This window comes from Rhizopus delemar, genomic scaffold (assembly GCF_000149305.1).
Source record: "Rhizopus delemar RA 99-880 supercont3.12 genomic scaffold, whole genome shotgun sequence".
NCBI classification, from domain to species: Eukaryota; Fungi; Mucoromycota; class Mucoromycetes; order Mucorales; family Rhizopodaceae; genus Rhizopus; species Rhizopus delemar.
The window spans coordinates 1,530,700-1,550,992 of record NW_027137838.1 but is presented as its reverse complement, the minus strand read 5'-3'; the positions used below and the strand labels follow the sequence as shown (position 1 = coordinate 1,550,992).

Sequence of the window (20,293 nt, the reverse complement as noted above, 5' to 3'; positions counted from 1 at the left end):
GCCTTTTTATTTTGCCTTGTCTTTTGTAAATAAGGAATTGGGGCTTTGTCTCCTTTATTTTTTTTTTCATCACATACATTATTTAGTTTGATAGTTGTGTGAAAGTAGCGGTCATCTTAGCATCCTGCATGTATGAATTGCTAGTGTCAAAGAAGTTTGAAGTGATTGTTCAACAAAATAATTGGAATGAAACTTGCTATTTCAATAAATTTACTCAAGCACAAGTCAGTAGGTTAAATGCTTTGCTAAAGTATTTAATGCAAAGATTTGGATTCATTAGTATAGAAAGAATATCTGAAATAACAATACAAAGACTTCATTAAAAAACACATTCAAAAAGAAAAATTTAAATCAAACAGGTTTTTATTTCTTAATCATTCTGCTTGAAACAATTTTATAGTTTATAAGCTTTTTTTTAGTTGAAGATTCCTTTGATCTTTTGAGCCCAAACGGTAGGAGCAGAAGGTACATCCTTATCGTTCCAAACTTGAACCATTGATTCATGTTCCAAGAAAGATTGAACACTTTCACCAAAGACATCCAAACCATCTACCTTGACATCATATTCAACTTGCTGTTGAACTTGTTCTTCACGTTCAATCAAGACAGCGTGACAACCATTCTTCTTGGCAGCAGAGATCAATTGTTGGTTGGTTGATACAATAGCAAGCTCATTAGCATGAGCCAAATCAAGCAATCCAATAGTACCCTTTACAAGAGATTCAGAAGCAGTACTGGCCTCACCTGCAAACATATCATAAGAGAATTGGGCGTGCCAGCAGAGGCAGTTACTTCGAGCCAATTCAATCATGGTGCGAGTTGAGAAGGAATCAGAGATGGCAATTGTGGCATATTTGGCAGCAGTTTGGCTCTTGATGCGACGAATACCAATAGATGCATCATCATAAGTACCCACCTTTCTCCAGTTATCACACAGCTCTTTGATTTCAGCTTCATTAAAGGAATCCTTGACATAGAAGCGTTTCAAGATATGGATAAGCGCCTCATGAAGGCAAACATCATCCGAGACAACACGTCTGTTGCGGTAATTTTCTTGCTTCACTTCGGTATAGGCACCAAACCAATCACGAACAAAGGCATTGAAATCCATTGTGCTCAGGACAATGTCATTCTTGGGAGTGATGATTCTCTTCCACACTTTGTAAAGAGACTTGCGATAGTCAACAACAGAGCCAGCAAGGTCATAAGCAATCACACGAACATTCTTGAAGGATTGAGGGATGGTGGCTGCTTCAGTCCAGGTGACAACCTTGCCTTCAAAAGCAGACGTGATGGCCAATTCGATACCAGAGTCCAAAGTATGGTGAACACGTTGTTGGGCACGATCGATGACAGCATGCAAACGCTCAGTGATTACTGTAATGTCTTCTACTTCAATGCGAGTGATAATTTCACGAATGACTGAAATTTGAATAATTAAAGTAGCCTTGATGTTTTCGATACAGTCAAGAGATTGCTTGATAGAGTTCACAGCCAATTTTTGAGTCTCGGCATCCACCTTGCTGTTGGCAGAGGAGGAGGTGAGGGAGAGGAAACGTTGCTTGGTGTCTTGGACATAGGTTTCGACTTCCTTTTCAGCCAATTCCAATCTTGTAAAGATATCACGTCGAATGCTATCAGAGTTACTGTGAATGATGGTTGTCAAGCTTTCCATGAGTAAAACGAGCCAGTTGGTGATTTCAGTCTTGCGTTCCTGGACAATCACAGTTGTTTCAAGACTGATACGCTTCTGAGTTTGTTCACGGGTTTCAGTGACAATTTGGACAACATTCTCATGCTTTTGGTCCTTAGAGACAACATCGATAGATGTACTAGCATTAGCATCTTCCTTGGTCAATTTGACATCCTCTGAGGAAGTAACAGCAACACTAGATTCGGTTTGCTTGTGGACTTCAAAAGCACCATAAATCTGCTGTTTGGTGACAGAGATGTGGTTTTCAATTTGGGTAGCCAAATCAATAGAACTAGAAGAGCTATGACTGACAATTTCAGTAATCTGAGTAGATTGAGTGATGGCAGTTGTCTTGATCCATTCAAGGGTGCAAGAGAATGAGCGTCTAGAATCAGAGGCGACATAAGTTTCATCCTTGTGCTCAGTCTTGAGTTCGTTTATGATGACTTCAAGTTCGTTTTGAGCAGACTTGACGATCTCTGAAATGTCAGCAGAGACATTCTGGCCGCCTTGTTTAGTGCGAGAAGTGACTCTTTCAGTCAATGTAGAGAACCAAGTGTCAACTTTGACGCGAACAGTTTGAATGGATGATTCATTGATGACTTCAACAGAAGTAGCTTCGGATTTTTGGTTCTTCTTGTGGAAACCAATAGCGGCAGCAGCTGCAGCTGCAACGGCAGCGGTGCCTACAGCAACCTTTTCGATCGTGTCCTTGTAAAGACCATGGCGATTGTTTTCAATTTGAGAGTCAACTTGTTGTTGAGTGCCAGTGATGTGGTCCACGCTAGTGACTTGCTTTACAGCGTCGTAATGGCTATCTATCTCGGTCTTCAATTTAGCCTGGCTTGTCTTGAGGACTTCTTCAAGGATAATCTTGTCAATCTTGCTCTTGCCTTTAACGGTAGTCTTGACTTCGTTCAGCTGCTTTTCCATACTGGACTTGATGTTACCAAAGAAGACGTCAAGATGATGATCGGAAGAGATTTCACCGGATTTGTTTTCAGAAGCAGTGGACTCTTTTTGAATCTTGGTGATGTTGGTATTCATCTCAATTTGAGCCTCAGCAATGGCTTTATCGACATTCTTTTGCACTTCTTCAGCAGTGCAGTCTCCAGCATCCATGAGCTTCATGATCTTTTCATTAAGTTCAGAGAACCATGATTGAACAGATTCAGTGGTCTTTTGAGCAGTTTGGCTAACAACAGTAACTATATACAAAAAAAGTTAATATCATCCAACAGCTTATAATTGTATCATCTTACGGCTAGTAGTAATGGTTTCAGATACAGAAGTAAATTCTGTTTCAACCTTTTGGGTAGAGTTCTTGCTAATTTCCAATACCTTTCCAATAACAGACTCAGAATCTGAAGCTGATGAATTGACAGATTGAACTGTGATAGTCTTAATTTGAGTGATTTGTTCTTCAACAGTCTTGTGAACTGCAGTAAGAGCATTTTCAACTTGAAGACGAGTCTTTTCGTCGATTTCAGTGGATGAACGCTTTGACTTTTCAAAAATCTTAGTCACTTCCTTTTCAGCAGTTTCTACAATCTTATGAACGTCCTCTTCAACACTAGCTCCACCATGACGAATACGAGTGACAATACTTTCAGATAAAGAAACAAGGAGAGCAACGGTTGCCACACGGGTTTCTTGAACAACACCATAAGCAGCCTTTGTTTTATCAACAGCAGTAGTTACCTTTTGCTTAGCAGCTTGCTCAGCCTTTTTGACAGACTTCTTTCCAGAAATCTTGTTGATCTTTTGATGGAAGTTGATAGAGGTCTTCATCTGTTCCAAAGTAACTTCGATTTGGTGGAAAGAGGCGGTTGCTAAGGATTCCATTTGGCTAGTCAAGTCGGATTTACTTACGGAAGCATTGATACCGATTTGTTGGATTTGCACAGCTTGAGCTTGGGCAACAGAGGAGACCCATTCAATCTTGCTAACAAATTGTTGCTCATCAGAAGCAGAGGTACAGTGAGCAGCACCAGCAGCCTTAACGTGTTCAATCAATTGAGTTAATTCAGTACGAGACTCTTGAACAATCACTGTGATCTGTTCAGATGAAGCACCTGACTTAGAGGCATGAGAAACCTTTTGGACAAGTGTCTTGAACCATTCAGAGATGGTGATCTGGACATATTCAATCGCAGCTACACCACTTTCGTACTTTTCAACAGTTTGCTTCTCAGATTTCTTTTGATCCTTCTTGTTCTTTTCATGAACCGAGACAGCAGCTCCAGCAGTAGCACCTACAGCTAAGGATCCAGAAACCACCTTTTCAAGATTAGAGTCATGCTTTTCTTTTTTAGCTGAATTTGAATGAGAAAGTTAGACTTTTATATTTAATGAGAATAATATTTCTTACCCTTTTCTTCGTGGTTCACGTTGACTGACTCTTCTTTACGTTCAAATTCAACGTTTTGTTCACCTACAATTTCTTTATCATCTTCGACTTCAATATGCAACACAGATCCTTCGCTGGCAGATGAATTCTTTCCAGATTGGGCCTTGTGGGTGATAGAAACAGAGGAGCCCATGGCAACTGTAATACGCTCAGTGGATTCTTTAACCAACTTGTTAAGCTCAACATCAAGCACCTCAACTTTGCCAGTCTTATGAGCTTCAATAGCCACCTTCTTGACTTCAGTCACTTCAGTCAAAATAGACACACGAGCAGATTCAAGACTTTCTTCATAATGCTTCACAGCATAATCATAAGCCTCTTTATCCATGTTTTCGTGAGACAAACGCTTGACAAAGTCGGTACGAGCGGCAGCGATAATTTCTGAAATCTCTTGTTCAGCATGTTCAGAGACAGAAGTAATGTGTTCAATAACATTGCCTTCTTGTTTACGAACAGAGCTGGAGACACGTTGAGTGAAGAGTTCAAACCATAAGGAGATTGCCTTGACGTTTTCACGAACAGTAAGAGAGAATTGACCTTCAGACTTGGATCCAGTCTTCTTCTCAGCTTTTTCTTCTTTATGTTTCTTCTTGTCTATAGCATGAACAGCGACAGCAGCAGCTGCAGTACCTACAACAACAGCGGCAGTACGAGTAAGGAAGGAATCGACTTTGCTGCGAGAGGATTCGAAAACTGAGGAAATGGATTCCTTGATATTGGTTTCGGATTTCTTGACGGCTTCAACGCTCACTTCCTGAACCTTCTTGACATCAGTAGAGAAAGTCTCATGGACATAGTCAATGGTCGTCAAGAGTTCAGTTTGCTTGGACTTGCTAATCTTCTTGACTGACTTGCAATTTTCAGAGATCTTAGACTTGGCTTCTTGACTGACACGCTCAATTTCAGTGTTTGCTTCGTGAACAAGTGCATTAATCTTCTCTTCCTTATCATGAACCGTTTCGTCAATGCTAATAGCATGAATTTCTTCGGAAAGCTTGGTCTGCCAGGAAGCAACTACAGACTTGACATGTTCAACAGTTTCAATGATAGTCACAGCAGACTCATTTTGGACTGTTTCTTCCTTGATTACACTTATTGCTTGCTTGCAAGTAGTATCCAAGGTCTCAGTCACTTCAACCTTAGAGGATTCCAAGATTGTTGAAAGTCTTTCGGTCACTTCAGATTCAGATTGGTACTTGACGGTAATTTCTTGAACTTGGGTCACTTTCTTTTCAGCAGTCTTTTGAACTATTTGAAGAGTTTCTTGAATTTGAGATTCAATAACAGAGAAGGTTTCATCTTCTTCGTAAACATCAATAGAAGAGGTAAACTTCTTTTGAGTACGCTTGAGAGTTTCATCCAATTGAGACTTGGATTGTTCAATAATGGCAGCCACATCTTTCTTTACGTTGTTTCCACCTTGGTGTACACGAATAGAAACATCCCTAATCAATTGAGAGTACCAAGCGATAACAACCACCTTTGACTCAGAGATGACTTCGGATATGTGAGTTTCGAGTTTACCGCAGTATTCCTTGCGAGCAACAACTGATGCCTTGCCATTAGAGACCTTTTCAGTGTTCTTCTTGTGTTCCACAGAGGAAACAGGCTTGGATTCAACCTTTTGAACAGCAGATTTCTCTTTTTCCGAAATCAATTTGTAACGACGTGTTTCGACATCAATTTGTTGTTGAATAGAAACAACAATAGGACGCATTTGTTCAATGCCACCTGTCTTCGAAGTAGCAGAGATAGCAGAATTGATACCAATAGATTGAATCTGGAGACTACTTTGGATTACCAAATTCTTGGCCCATTCAATAGAATTGCGGTATTGCTGAACAGTGGATACATCAACAAGGTTGTTGTGAGCATTTTCACTGAGAAGACGAAGCTTTTCAACAATTGTAAGTGTAGCTTTCTTGACGATGGTTTCAATATCGGAATCAACATGCGAGCCACCACGTTTAGCCCGACTAGATACATCAACAATAAGTTGTTCATACCATTCACGAACAATGACAGAGACGCTCAAGACAGCACCACTTGCAACAATCTTTTTGATTTCTTTCTTTGCTTTCTTTTTGCGCTCATTGTCAGAGTCTGAATCATCATTGTCAGAAGAAGAGGAATCAGATTCTGACTCGGATTCAGATTCTTCAGCCTTAGTTTCTTTCTTGGAATCACTAAGCTTCTTCTTTTCTTTCTTGGCACATTCAGCCTTCTTCTTCTTGTCCTTCTTTTCACATTCAGCCTTCTTCTTTTCGGCCTTGGCCTTCTTGTCACAATCAGACTTTTCGCGCTCTTGCTTTCTGCATTCCTTTTCCTATTTAAAGATATGTTAATAAACTAATTCGGTTTTTTGTTCTACAACTTACAACTTGATACTTTTCGTGGTAAGCAGGTTTGCATTCAACATTAATCTTGATCGTCTTACTACATCTTTCAATAGCAACCTTAATTTGAGTTTCAGTTGCACTAATTAAAGGACGCATTTGATCAATGCCGCCAGTAGAACTGAATGATACAGCAGAGTTGACACCAATTTGTTGAATCTGAGTAGTGCTTTGCAAGACCATACCACGAGTCCATTCAATGATATTGACAAGCTCTTGAATGGCAGCAGAATCACCCTTTGATTGACGAACCTTCTTAGAAACCGTATCAAGCTCAATAGTGATGAACTCCTTGGCTTCATTGATAATAGAGTTGATTTGGTTTGTCACCTTGGTCACATCGTGTTCACGCTTAGCGACCTCAGAAACTTCAACCATTAATTCTTCAAGCCAAGTGTGAATAGTTGTTGTAATGTATTCAACAGTGACCACTGTCTTTGTTTCAACCTTCTTCTTGATTTCGCTTTGAGATCCCTTGCGCTTGGTTTCATTTTGAGATTCCTTTCGCTTAGTTTCTTGTTGCTTCTGAGTCTTTTGGACAGTAGTCTTGGACTCATAAATAACCAAAGTTTCACTAATGATACGTTCATGTTCGTTGATAACAGAGGACATTTGACCAAATCCTCCGTAACCAGTGGATTTTCCAGAGAATTCTACACCAATCTTCTTAATTTCAGTAGTGCTCTTGGTGATAGTAGACTTGACCTTCTCAATAGTAGAATGAAGACCTTGGATCTTTTCTTCAGACTTGAGATGACCAGAGATCTTGATCACGGTGGAGTCAATGTATTCAAAGATACGAGTTGTTTCTTGAGTAATGACAGACTCAATCTCTTCAGAAGACTGACCGTTTTGAGAACAGATAGAGACTTTTTCAGCCACAGCACGAAGCCATTCACGGATTGTAACCTTCACTTCTTGAATGGTCAAAGAAGCCTTCAAATGATCTTCGTCATGGTGTTCAACTTCAGTGGTAGCAATATGACCTGCCTGGTGGTGTTCAGCAATTCCTGCAACAAAACCATAGTGGGAGTGGTCAATCTTCTCACTAATTTCGGTGGTAGTCTCTGTTTCAATCGTAGTAATCTTTTGAACGATTTCGGTCATGTCTTGATCCTTTTTAACGTACCAAACAGTAGAATGAACGTTATTAATTCTTTCAACAAGGATTTCTTCAGTCTTCTTGAGGACAGAGATAAGTTCAGCAGTAGCAATACCAGAGAGAGCTGCAACAGAAATAACAGAGACAGTAGACTTGGTCTCCAATGCAGACAATTTCTTAGTTGCAGTGTTCTTGACGTTTTCAATGTAAGAAGTGACCTCCTTTCTAGTATCAGCAACTAAAATGGCGACATCCTTTGATACGTTGTCTCCTCCTTGTTGAACACGGGTGATAACTGAGCTAGTAAACTTCTTGAAGAAGGTAACAACAGAGGTTCTAACATCATGGACCACAAGTGAAAGCTCACTCTTGACATCCAACAATGCAGATTCCTTCTGCTTCAATTGCTCAACAGTAGAACCAACAAACTTGATTGTGGATGACTTGATATCCTTAACTTTTTCCAAAGCTTTTTCAACTTCTTGAGTTGTAGAGATCTTGAGAACTTCAAGTCTTGATTCAATATCAACAACGGTAGAAGTAGAGGAGCTGACAACAATTTCTTGAATACAAGTAGCTTGAGAAACAACTGTTTGTTCAATCCAAGACAAAATCTCTTGCTGATGTTGCTCAGTAATAACAGTGCTAGTCTTGGTCTTTTGAATGACTTCAAGGAACTCATTCTTGGACTTTTCAATAGTGATAGAAATTTCCTCTTGGGATGATTGAGATTGCTTGGATTGAGTAATCACGGTTTCAGTGAGAGTAGAAATCCACTTGTTGAATTGCACCTTAACATCTTCAACAACCTCCACCGTTTGCTGCTTAATCTTTTCTTCTTGCTCAACCTTTTCCTTATGAGCAGAGACTTTCTTGGCTACCTCAACAGCAATGGCGGTACCAGCTGCGACGGCTGCAGAACCAGCAAGGACCTTCTTGGCCAGATCGACCTTGGATTCATGGTCCTTTTCTTGTTCAGCATGTGCAACAGTAGTAGGTGCAGTTGAAGGGCGAGTAACAGAAATATCCTGATGAGCAGACTCCTTGACTTTTTCAGTCTTTTCAACCACAGATTCCTTGAAGGACTTGAAGTGAGAAGAAATTTCATGACGAGATTCTTCAGCAATCTGCAAGAGTCTTTCAGAGACGACCTTGGTCTCTTCCTTCTTTGTGATGGCAACTTCATGGACTTGAGAGACCCGCTTCTTGGCCGATACACGAAGGTCTTCGATGACAGCAAGGAAGTGCTCTTCTTCAACCTTTTCATGAGAGGCAACCATGGATAATTCATATTCAATCTTTTTCTTGGCTTCATCAAACACACGGTCAATTTCAACATTGGATTCGGTGACAAAGGTCTTGACATCTTGTTCAGCGGTATCCTTGTTGGTTGTAACTTGATGATGAATGCGCTCAATCAATTGAGTGATTTGAGTAGAAACGGACTTGGTTGTTTCAGCGACAACAAGCAATCCATATTCAACTCCCAAAGAGACCTTCTTGGTTTCTTTACTTTCCTCAGTAGTGGTAATAGTAGCATGCTCAACAGATTCAGCAACTACTTCAACGTGGTGACCAATAATGGTTTCAGAAACGGACAAGGAGGCATCAATACGCTCATAAGCTTCATGACAAGCAGAGGATAACTTGTTTGAGTATTCAACATCAGTGACTTGAGTTGAAGTTGTTGTGATAGTAACTTCTTCAACCTTGGAAACTTGAACCAAGACACTTTCTTGAATTTGCTCTAATGTAGCCTGAACCTTCTTGTTGGTTTCATTGACCAATTCAATTTCAACCTTATTTGATGATTCAGTAACTTGGTGAGTGCGAGTAATACGCTTCTCGAATTCGGTCTTGGAACGTTGAATGTAGCCAGTGATTTCTTCACGAGACTTTTTCATAATAGCTTCAACATCAGCCTGAACATTCTCACCTCCTTGCTTACGACGCTCAGAGATGGAAATCGCAAGATTGTTCAGGGTACGTTGAATGGTATTACGAGTCTCTTCAATAAGAATACCAACAGAGACCTTAGTCTTTTCAACGTATTCACCATGGCTTGTCTTGGAATAGTCTGCACCTTCAAACTTTTTACCAGCTGCAATGGTAGCAGCAGATTCATGGCCCACCAAATGAATAGCAGAAGCTGAGGATTTGCTTTTTTCAATAGCAGCGGTGACCTTGGACAAAGTGGTATCTTTGATAGATGCAAGCTTCTTTTCTAAAACTGTGATATCGGTTTCAGAAGAGCTAGCAACCTCATAGGCCACTCGTTTGACTTCAGCAGTTTGTGTCCAGATGGTGCTTCGGATCCAAGTAAGAGTATCGTGGAATGAAGTTTGAGAAGTACCAATGACAGAAGTCGTCGTGCGTTTAGCCTTTTCAATCGCGACTACAAGCTCCTGTTGAGATTCATAGACAATCGTGTCAATTTCCTCTTGAACATTATCAGACTTCTTTTGAGCACATTCAATCACACGTTTGTTCAAGGTAGTAAGCCAATTTTGGACAGTAATGTCAACTTGGTTATAAACAGCAACCAAGGTCTCAGACTTCTCTTGCTTAGTTGTAGTAGTGGTCTTTTTCTGTTCATGAAGAGTCTCAGTGTTCTTTCCAACAACAACATTTGCATGAGTCACATCTGGCTTTTCAACAATAGCACCGGAATCCTGCTTCTTTTCTTGAGTTTCCTTGCCTTCGTGATGATGGTAGATGGCAGCGCTGGCCATAGCAGCAGCAGCAGCGCCGATAGCAGTAAGAGTGGCCTTACCACCAGCAGAAGAAGTCTTGTCTTCAGTAACTTGACTCTTGTCTTCAGTCTTAGTCACCTTGGTTTGATCAACCTTAACCTTATCTTCAGTCTTTTGATCAACCTTGATCTTGTCTTGGGATTTTTGATCGACGTTAACCTTTTGAGATCCTTGGGCCTTTGAGATATCAGTCTTTTGATCAACCTTGACCTTTTGAGATTCTTGTGACTTGGAACCATTGACCTTGGTAGTGTCAAGTTGGGCAGCCTCAGTTTGCTTCTTTTCAGTGATAGCAGCAATCTTGTTGTCCTCTGCTTTCTTTGTTTCTACAGTGTTGACAACGGTAGTAGTTTCCTTGACCTTGGTAATCTTGGATACAATAGTTTCAACATCCAAGCTGATCACACGAGAAACGGTGGCACCGAAAGAGTATTCAGAAAAGCGTGTGATTTCCTCCTTGGTGACTTCTTGCTTCTCAATAGATTGCTTAAAGTGGGCAATGTTTGCAGTGAGAGAAGTCTTGATGTTATCCAAAGAATATTCAATACGACGACGCTCAGCCCAGCTAAGGTAAGTTAAGTGTGCATAGTAGGTACGCAAGACGAGCTTGGCTTCTTCAATACGAGTAGCAAGTTCAATTTGAGCAGCATTGACAATATCAAGAGTATCTTGCTTCATGGATTCATTGGATGTAGAAGACTCCAAGACCCAAGAGATTTGTTGAGTGACTTCAGTAAACCAGCTGGTCAATTTAGTCTTGGTTTCGATCAACTTGGTCGTAACAGTTTCTTGAGCAACACCAACCATCTTTTCATCCAAAACGACAGAGATCTCAGCTTGGTCAGATTTGCTTATTTGACTGGTTTGAACTTCAGAAACTTCTTGAGTAATAGCAGTTTGGTAAACCTTGAGTTCAGAAGATAAGCGTTCTTCAGAGGTACGGGTCACTTCAAGCCAGTATTCTTCGTTCACTTCATAATGTTTTTCGGAACCAACTACACTGACTTGTTTGGAGATAACAGTCTCTGTTTGAGAGATGGCCTTTTCGATTGTATTTACAATGGATGACTTCTTGGCAGACAAGGCTGAAGAAGACTTTTCAATGTGTGATACAGTGGAGGCCTTGATTTCGCTCAATTCAGCTGAAAGCTGTTTGCGAGAGTTTTCAACAATGTTGTTAATCTCTTCTTCAGAACTTCCATTCTTTTTGGCTATAGAGATGGTTTCATACAAGCCAATCAACCAGTAGCGAGTCTTGACCTTGATTGTATCAACAGTAAGGAGAATGTGTTCATGAACCTCAACTTCAGTGTTAGATGTCTCAGTAACACCTTGAACATCTGTAGCAACCTCAGTTTGAATCTTCTTTTGCTCTTCAATTACTGATTCGTAATGGCGGTTGACTTCCTCTGTAGCAGAAGAAACCACAGAATCAAAATCGAGTTCAGCAGCAGAATTAATTTCCTCATGGTTCAAACGATCAAGGAATCTTTCAAATACACGAGCACGATAGAGTTCCTTTACTTGTTCAATAGAGACATGCCATTGAGGAAGAGAGCCAGAGACCATGTGCTCAACAGAGGTATAAACACGAAGATGCTCATCCAAACGTCTAAATAACTCTTCACGAGACTCCTCAATCGTTTCAATCAATTGAGCCTTGGTAGTACAGCGATGAATGCGTTGAATAAACACAATCTTCCATGCACGAACAATAGCATGAGACTCCTGAACGATTTGAGCACTAGTATGCTTTGAGCGGCGAACGATCACAGTCTCGGTATTGGCCTTTTCTTTTTTGCTAGGCTTCTTGGTGTCTTTCTTTTGAGGTACAGCTGTAGCCTTTGATTCCTTTTCACAATCTTCGACATCCAACTTGTCCATAATCTTAGAAGCGACACCAACGACAGCAGCGCCGGCAGCAACAGCACCAGATACAATACCAACATTGGCAAGAATATCATGAGCATCATGATGGTCTTCCTGCTTGTCCTTCACCACCTCCGTCTTTGTGGGGGCAGCTGGCTTATTGGTATACTTAGGCTTCTTTGCAAAGACTTCTTCTACCTTAAACTGAATTTCCTTCAAGGTTTCAATCATAATGCCTTCTTCAATAGATGAAGAATTGCTTTCGATGGCTGAGGTCATACTGGCAGTACTGCTCACTGGCTTCTTACCAAAGACGGGTACAGAGAACTTCCAAGTGATGACCTGAGCTGATTTGGATTCATCATATTGAAGCAAGACAATTTCGGTTTCCTCTACCAAGGTAGAGGATTGGCGAATACCAAGAGTATAACCAGAGTAACTGTCAAGATAGATACGACCCTCAGCAGTAAGAGACCACTTTTGAGTGCCCAAGCCGGATTCAGAGGATAACTTGATCAAGGCGTTTTCAACAGCACCCTCATGAACATCAATGACGAGCTTAGATCCATAGTTGACCAAGGTATCATCGCGGAAGGTCCAGAGCTGACTCTTGTAATCCTCAAAGCTGAGCTTCTTCAACACCAAGTTGGCGCCTTCGACATTCGAATTGTTCTTGGCAGCAAGCACAAGACTTTCGTCACTCTTTGTATTGGCAATAATGAAGAACCAAGTAGAGCTGGGGAAGACACCATAACGGTATGATCTGGTAGTGGTGGTAGTGGTAGTAATCACCTTTTGAGATGTGTGAATCCATGTAGTAATGGTTGAAAGAGCAACATTGGCTTCCTTTTCGACTTGATGATTAGAAAAGACAGGAATATGCAATTGAACAGGATATTGGCTAGAAGTAGATTCTGCTTCACTGCAAGTCGTCAATTGGAATTCAGATTTACCAACAGAAGTAGTAGTTGTAGTAAAGTAAATAGTCTCGGAATCAATCTTGAGAGAAAGAACACCTTGACTGGTGATAGAAAAGACTTGATTTAAGGTATCCGTGTTACTGGAAAGGGTCAACTTGTTGGTAGACTTATCAAACACCAAGCGCAACATGTACTTGTAGTTGACCAGGTATCCATTGACATAGGCCCACAAGAAACGCTTGTGATCCTCCCGTTGTCCCAGTGGAGCAAAGGTGACGTTGTCATTCACACTTGAACCCGAGCAAAGGTATGCGTTTTCATTACCGATACGAACAAAGAAGAAGTTTTCGGTGCTTGGCCACTGGTTGTCATGTGCCATCTTGTGATGGAAGGTAGCCTTTAACCATTCAAAGGCAAGAACGGCAGAAAGAGAACTAGAAATAGCAGCGACCTTGCCACCTTCAACAATCGTGTACTTGGATTCAACCGTCTTGTTCTTGGTTTGATCGGCAGGAACCAAGGCAGGAAGGAGGACTTCCCATCGTTGTTCAGCACGAGCAAAGTGACTCTTTTGATGCGACTTTTCTTCTTGGATGAAGAGATCAATACGGCCGGTCTTTTCGGTAGCAGGTTCCAATTCCTTGACGGAAAGGACAAGGTTACGCTTGCCTGCTAAATGAATCACGCCGCTTTCATAGTCGAATTCCCAGTGTTGATCCGAGATGCCTACAGAGGTCTTTTGAGTAGACAGACCTACTCTTTCGCCGGCAACGACCGTGTCATTCAGGGAGGCATCCAACACCAGATTGTGTCCCTTCAGGTTGACAAGACGACCGCCTCGGAAAGACCAAAGCTGACTAGCGAAATTGGTGACCTTGATAGGAGAAAGAACAATGTAACTACCATCTCTAGCTTCGTTATTGGCAATATCAAGGACGTATCCATGAAGGTAGCTCTTGATCATGAAATAGCCGTCAACAGGGAAGAAGGACTTTTGGTATGGCTTATAGCGAACGACCTTTTCGTAACCAGAGGGCACATAACTGTAGGAAAGGTGGAAGGACTCTTCACGTTTGATTTGAGAGGTCTTTTTGGCAACAGACCCACCCGTCTTCACAACCTCTTGTTCCTTTCTGGCTTCCGTCACGCCAGCAGAGACAGGGACTTGACTGACAGGGGCCTCGGTTGCTTTGGTACTAGCAGGTTTGGCAGTCGTAGCAGCACCGGCCATGATAGTAGCGCCAGCGGTAGCAATACCCAAGTTGCCAACAAGATTAAGCTTGTCAAGAGCAGACGTATCTTGCTTGCTAGAGGACTCTTCTTCATCCTCGCTATCACTCTCCTCATCGTCTTCACTCTCCACCTCAGGAGAGTATTCATCAGAGGATTCTTCAGATTCTTGCACCTCCAGTGTCTCATCCGCAAGGCTTTCGATCTCTTGTTCAGACGAATCATCACCCTTGACAGCAGACACGATGGCTGCCGAAGCTTCTTGGACCACGGTCGTCTTGCGCGTGCCAAAGACAGGTTTGGAGAAAGTCCACTGGAGCCAGCTTTCGGATTTCAGGGTGACCTCTTGCTGGCCCTTGTCGTTCACCGATTTAAGGAGATGAAGCTGTCGAAGGCCGACTTGGGCACCAGAGACTGTGATACGGTTGGCGCTCGAGACACCAATGACCATGCGCTGATCGGATTTGAGGTGGACTTCGCCTGATGCGGTCAGGGACCAGAATTGATAGAGAGACATGGACTTTTCACGAACAAACAGGGAGGATTGTAATCCGTCCTCGAGCAAGACACCCTTGGTGGGGGTAGCGTCCAGAGCAAGACCGGTGTGAGGATGAATCAAGTGACCGTCTTCAAAAGTCCAGTAGGACCATTTGTATTCCTTAAAGTTCATGGGTCTCAAGGCAACCTCGTATTCTGTACGGCCCTGACCATCCGTTCTCGCTTTCTTTTCGACCGTCAAAGCCAGATGCTGATCGCCATAGGTAGATCGAATAAAGAATCCACCTTGAGGGAAGAGACCCCAGCGACGGACGATGGTGATCTTCTCCGTACGTTCGTAGCATTCAGAGCTGGTGGTTTCAATCGTGCTCTTCTCATCCACGCTATTCACATAGACATCACTATGGCTGCCCTCCAAGATGCCAACCGAGGTCAGTCCGCTGGGTCTGCCAAAGATAGGGATAGCAAAAGACCAGCGTTGGTATTCGAGATCAAGCGCACCGCGGGTCTGCAGCTGAACCTGGGCACCGTCCTCGGCACGATTTCCCTTGGCACCCAAGACAAGTCCAGGATGGGCCTTGGATCGAATGTGGCCATCGACCGAGAGTCCCCAGATTTGGTTCTTGCGTTGTCGTTTCAAGAATTTCTTGTGCCACTGGATGATGTCACTGCCGGCCTCCAGTGCACCACCGGCCACATCGATCACATAGTTTGAGTCAAGGTTGATCAAGCAGTCGTTGTCTTCCACATGCCAGAGTTGACGACGGAAGATCTTGTAGTCAATCTTGGAAAGCGTCAGCTTGCTGCCTTCCTTCTTGTCTGGTGCGGTCAAGACGAGTGAACTGTCTGCCTTGGAACGAACATAGAACCAGTTTTGAGGAAACACACCGAATTGACGCGTGACGACCTTGACTTTATCAGAAGTGGCTAAACAGGATGGATTAGTTTTTTTTTTTTTTTAAGAGGACTTGTATTTACCTTGATTCAATCTGACTGTCAAAAGGATTCTTTCAAGACGAGTCAAGACCGTCATGTCTTTTTTATATACATTGCTATAGCGAGTCTCATAACGACCGTGAGCGAATCCCCAGTGGTAGTGCTCGGATTGACTGCTGATATAGACCAGTTGAACGTGATAGTCAGCACCTTGTTTGAGAAGACTGAAGCCAAGATTGGATTGGGTCTCGGACACGATCGATCCATCCGTTTTCACGATCCATCGCTGACGTGGGTCGATGGTCTTTTCATCCGTCACGAGACGTTCTCTGATCTGCAGCTCACTGCCGCTCACCAAATCATCGGACGCATGCAGCACAAGTCCGGTAGCGACATGCACCAGGTAACCACCGCGGAAGGTCCACCGGAAGGGCTCATAGTGACCCAACTCCAACTTTCTGACAACCACCGTCGCATAGGATTCCAATTTTTCGGGCACCAACCCCAGACCATCCTGGGCACTGATATAGAACGTCTCCTCGGGCCAGTCAGCGATACGATGCACGATCTTTTGGACATATTGCCCCTTGACCTTTTTGCATTCCGTCAAGAGCGCCGTCTTCCAACTCTGCAAGACCTGAAGGCCGTTCTCGACCTTGGTCTGAGGCGTCAAGAGACCCCAGCGGTGTTCTGGCTTGGCTTGTTCGGACAGGACGAGCTTGTAGTCTCCTGAGGCCTGGCGTTCGGGAATCAGAGAAAGGGCCACGTTGGCACCGTGAACGAGGTAGCCCTCGGTCGTCAGGGACCATTTCTGAGTGCTCGCGCTGGCTTGTCTCAGCTCTTGTCGAAGGGTGGCACCGACAGCGAGGGCTTGAAGGGAAATAAGGTTTAGTACGTCACACAAGACACATTTAGATTGTACTACTTACTGTTGACGTCCACCGCCAATTGGGTAGCAAAATTGATTAAAACACCATTCCAGTGCATCCAAAGTTGATAACGCCACTCGTCTTGACTGACCTTGACGAGCGACAAAGCGTCACCAGAGCTCTGGGCTGTCAGGACCAGTGGAGCCTCGTTCGACTTGCTGTCCACAAAGGAACGAATAAAGAACCAACCACTGGGATATTGAGCATAATGATGATGGATGACTGATTTCTGAACACTCTTTTCGGTCACGGTCGCTGTGGACGGCAGGTTAAGAAGTGAATAAAATTGAAATTCAGAAAATAAATAATAAAAACTTACTGGACTTTTGCTTAAACACAGGAAGGACAAAATTCCATCGTTGTTCTTCATGGTCCGGTGTCTTTTTGTTGGCCAAGGTAACGGAAGGTTTGTCGCCTACTTGTTTATCGAGAGCGAGGACCATGGTCTGATGTGTCTTGGCATGAATATAGCCTTCGACAGACAATCCCCACTGCTGATTCTCATAGCCCTCCGTCTTTTGCTTGTACTGACAGAGTTGAGAACCGCTGGTGATGCAACCCCCACGGACGTCCAAGACAAACTGGGAAGCCTTGTTGATCAAGAAACCATCCTTGTGCGTCCAGAGTTGACGGTTGTAATTCTGAGAATCCAAGGGGGCCGCGACGACGGAAGCCGCCAGCTTGTCGGTGTCGAGGACAGAGATGACGAGACCATGCTTTTGATTCTTGATGAAGAAATAACCTTCAGGAAAGACACCGATCTGTTCCGTGGCAGACACGATCTCGGTCGTCTTCTTTTTAAAGATCGGGAGGGCGATCATGAACTTTTGATAAGAGTGCACGCGATGATCGGCCTTTTGGACCAAGACGTTCGCAGGCGCATCACGACCCAAGCTGAACCAGGTGTCCTTTTTGAATCCGAGGAGGAACTGAGGCTTGTGTTTGAGACGAATCGTGCCCGAGGGACCGATGGCCCAGGCTTGGGAGGCCAGGTCTTGTTCGGTCATGCTGGCCGATTGAGACACGAAGGCTTCGTCTGCCACGTCTTCGGCACTCATGGCCAGGCCCGAGCCCTTGTTGATCAAACGGTTCGTGAGCGCGTCATAGTGCCAAAGTTGACTTTCATAATTGTCCTTGCGAAGGGGTTCCAGACAGACCTTGCTACCCGAACCGTTCAAGGAGGCAGCGTCAATACTGACAAAATGGCCTGTTAATTCAGACTTGATGAGGAATTCACTCTCTGGGAATTTATCCAAATGAGCAGACTCGTCCAGATGGCTGTCGTCGTCATCGTCTGTATTCAAAAAGTGAGCTATTTTTTTTTTTGTTTTTTTTTTTATTATTATTTACCGTGGATGAGAGAGATGGCACTGCCAAGAGAAGCGTTACTGATCGTACGTTTGAAACTGTCGACTGAACCAGACAGGACAGATCCAACAAATGAATGACGTTTGGAGGGTGTGACGAGCTCCCATCGTTGTTCTTTGCGTTCCTTGAAATTCTTTTTGTCAACAAGCTGGAGATGAACGTGTTGACCCTCACGTCGAGTAAAGAAGGAATCCTTGATGCCAAGGACAAGACTAGGGTTTTTGATGATATGAATATGACCTTCAGACGAGATACCAAAGGTCTGTCCGTCCGTAGAATTCGTGTCATTTTGAAGCACAACATTAGAACCAGCTTTTGCGGCACCTGGGGTTTTTATAAGCATGAGTCAAAGGCTGTGTTTATCATTTTGCCTACCTTTAGCAATATCAAGTACATAACCCGTTTTTTTGTTGTGAAGACGCTTGTCTTCGCCGTATTGCCAAAGCTGATATTCGATATCCTTATTACGAACAGAGGCAATCACCACAGGCTCACCCACTGCGGATTTTTCAATCGATAAAACATAACCATTATTCAGGTTCTTTATTAAAAACCAGCCTTCAGGGAAAGATGCCATTTTTCTTTTCTTCTTCTTTCTGAAGTACAAGTGAAAAAAAAAAAAAATTAAAAAAAGAAAGAGTATTGAAAGTATTATGCAATCTTATTGAAAGGTTACAAAGATTAATTCGAAGTCTGTGTTACTGTGACATCAAACAAGAAGGGGAGAAAAAGAAAACAAAAGTTTCCAAATAAGATGGATTGTCCGGGCTTTGATTAAAACAATGTAAGAAACAAGTTTATCTTTTGTTCTTTACCAACTCATTTGAATAGGTCACATTTGTAAACCATCGAATCTGTTTGAAATATAAACAAAACCTTTTTTTTTCCCGCGTCTTTTTTATCCTTAAATAAATGACGCTATTTCTTTTGACTGGTAAACAAACCTTTTTTTTTTTTGGTGATGAATCCATTTTTCCGCAAGTATGAAAATAGAGACATTTAAAAGTGTGTGTGAGAGAGAGAGGGGGGGAAACATGTATCTGTTCTTTAAAATGAATTTTATTTATTTCGTGTATCAAACCTATCGTTTGATTTCACTCTTTTCAACTATCCTCTTGATGCTTCATTCAGTTCCAAGCCAATTTTCCAGGGACCAGAAGAAAGTGCCTCGAAAAAAAAGAAATGAGGGCTGCTTGTTACACATAAATTTTTATGCACCCTTTCCGGTCTTACACAGTGAGAAAAATAAAGTCGAGAAAGTCTAATTTGGTTTGTACGACGGCTGGAATGCTTTTCTTTTTTTCTTTTTTATTATTATTTCGAGTCATTTCAACAATAAAGTGTGTTCCCCTCCTTGGTTGAAACGGTCTTTCTGCTCTCTTTTTTAGAAAAGAAGGATCCACTACTTTTTTTTTTTTAAAAACATCGGAAAGTTTCCGAGATGCTAAAAGAGAGTTTGACTATTTATGTATTAGCTCGGTGATCACGAAGAAAAAGAAGGACGTTTGATTTCTTTTTTTCTTTTTTCCTTTTTTATTCTCATGTTAAAGTGTAAGAGGAGCTATAGTTCAAGATGATTGCATGATATAAAATGTCAGTATTGAATCATAAGCATTGTCTAGCTTGTATTTAAAAGTTTATAAAAAGAAACATGGAATACCAAAAAAAGAAGTTTCCATACAAAGAAAAAAAAGAGAATCGTCTTTCGTAGTTTCATTCATCTCTTTGAACGCACCAGAGCATTGGATACACCATGTCCGAGCATCATTGCCGGCTCTTTTTTTTTTTGTTGTTGTTGCTTTCTGCCAACTGTATTGGCACTTTTTAAATTTTTGGATACACTGTCGGTCTATTCAGACTTAAATTGTCGCCCTTCATTTTTTAATTTGGCGGTTTTCGTTCTTGAAGCTCAATTAAACGCGTTTATTGATTTCCTCTCCCCTCTTCTTCCAACTGTTATCACGCAACATGTCAGATCCACTTTGTCATAACGCACGAGCAGTGAATGACTTTAAATTATTCTTGGTAGAAACGGTTGGTGCATTTAAAAAAAAAAAAAAGAAAAGTAGATCCTTTGACAATGCAAAGGGGATGTTTGTCTTGTTGTTGAGGGCTATAGCGGACCAAGACTACCATGGTAGCTCAGAAATCTTTAAGCTGTATTTTCTCTGGCTCACTGGTATGAAGAT

The 20,293-nt window shown here is 42.3% G+C and overlaps 1 protein-coding gene across 1 annotated transcript; it reads right to left on the bottom strand.

Annotated features, from left to right (window-relative positions):
- Positions 1-415: 415 nt before the first annotated feature.
- Positions 416-18,681, bottom strand: RO3G_13835 (uncharacterized protein; the record flags this gene model as incomplete). The annotated part of the gene is made up of 9 exons (XM_067668419.1): positions 416-2,901; positions 2,956-4,008; positions 4,065-6,429; positions 6,482-15,798; positions 15,850-16,677; positions 16,737-16,991; positions 17,056-18,030; positions 18,087-18,428; positions 18,480-18,681. The coding sequence occupies 9 exons, from the start codon at positions 18,679-18,681 to the stop codon at positions 416-418; spliced, it is 17,823 nt and encodes a 5,940-aa protein (XP_067524520.1).
- Positions 18,682-20,293: the final 1,612 nt, after the last annotated feature.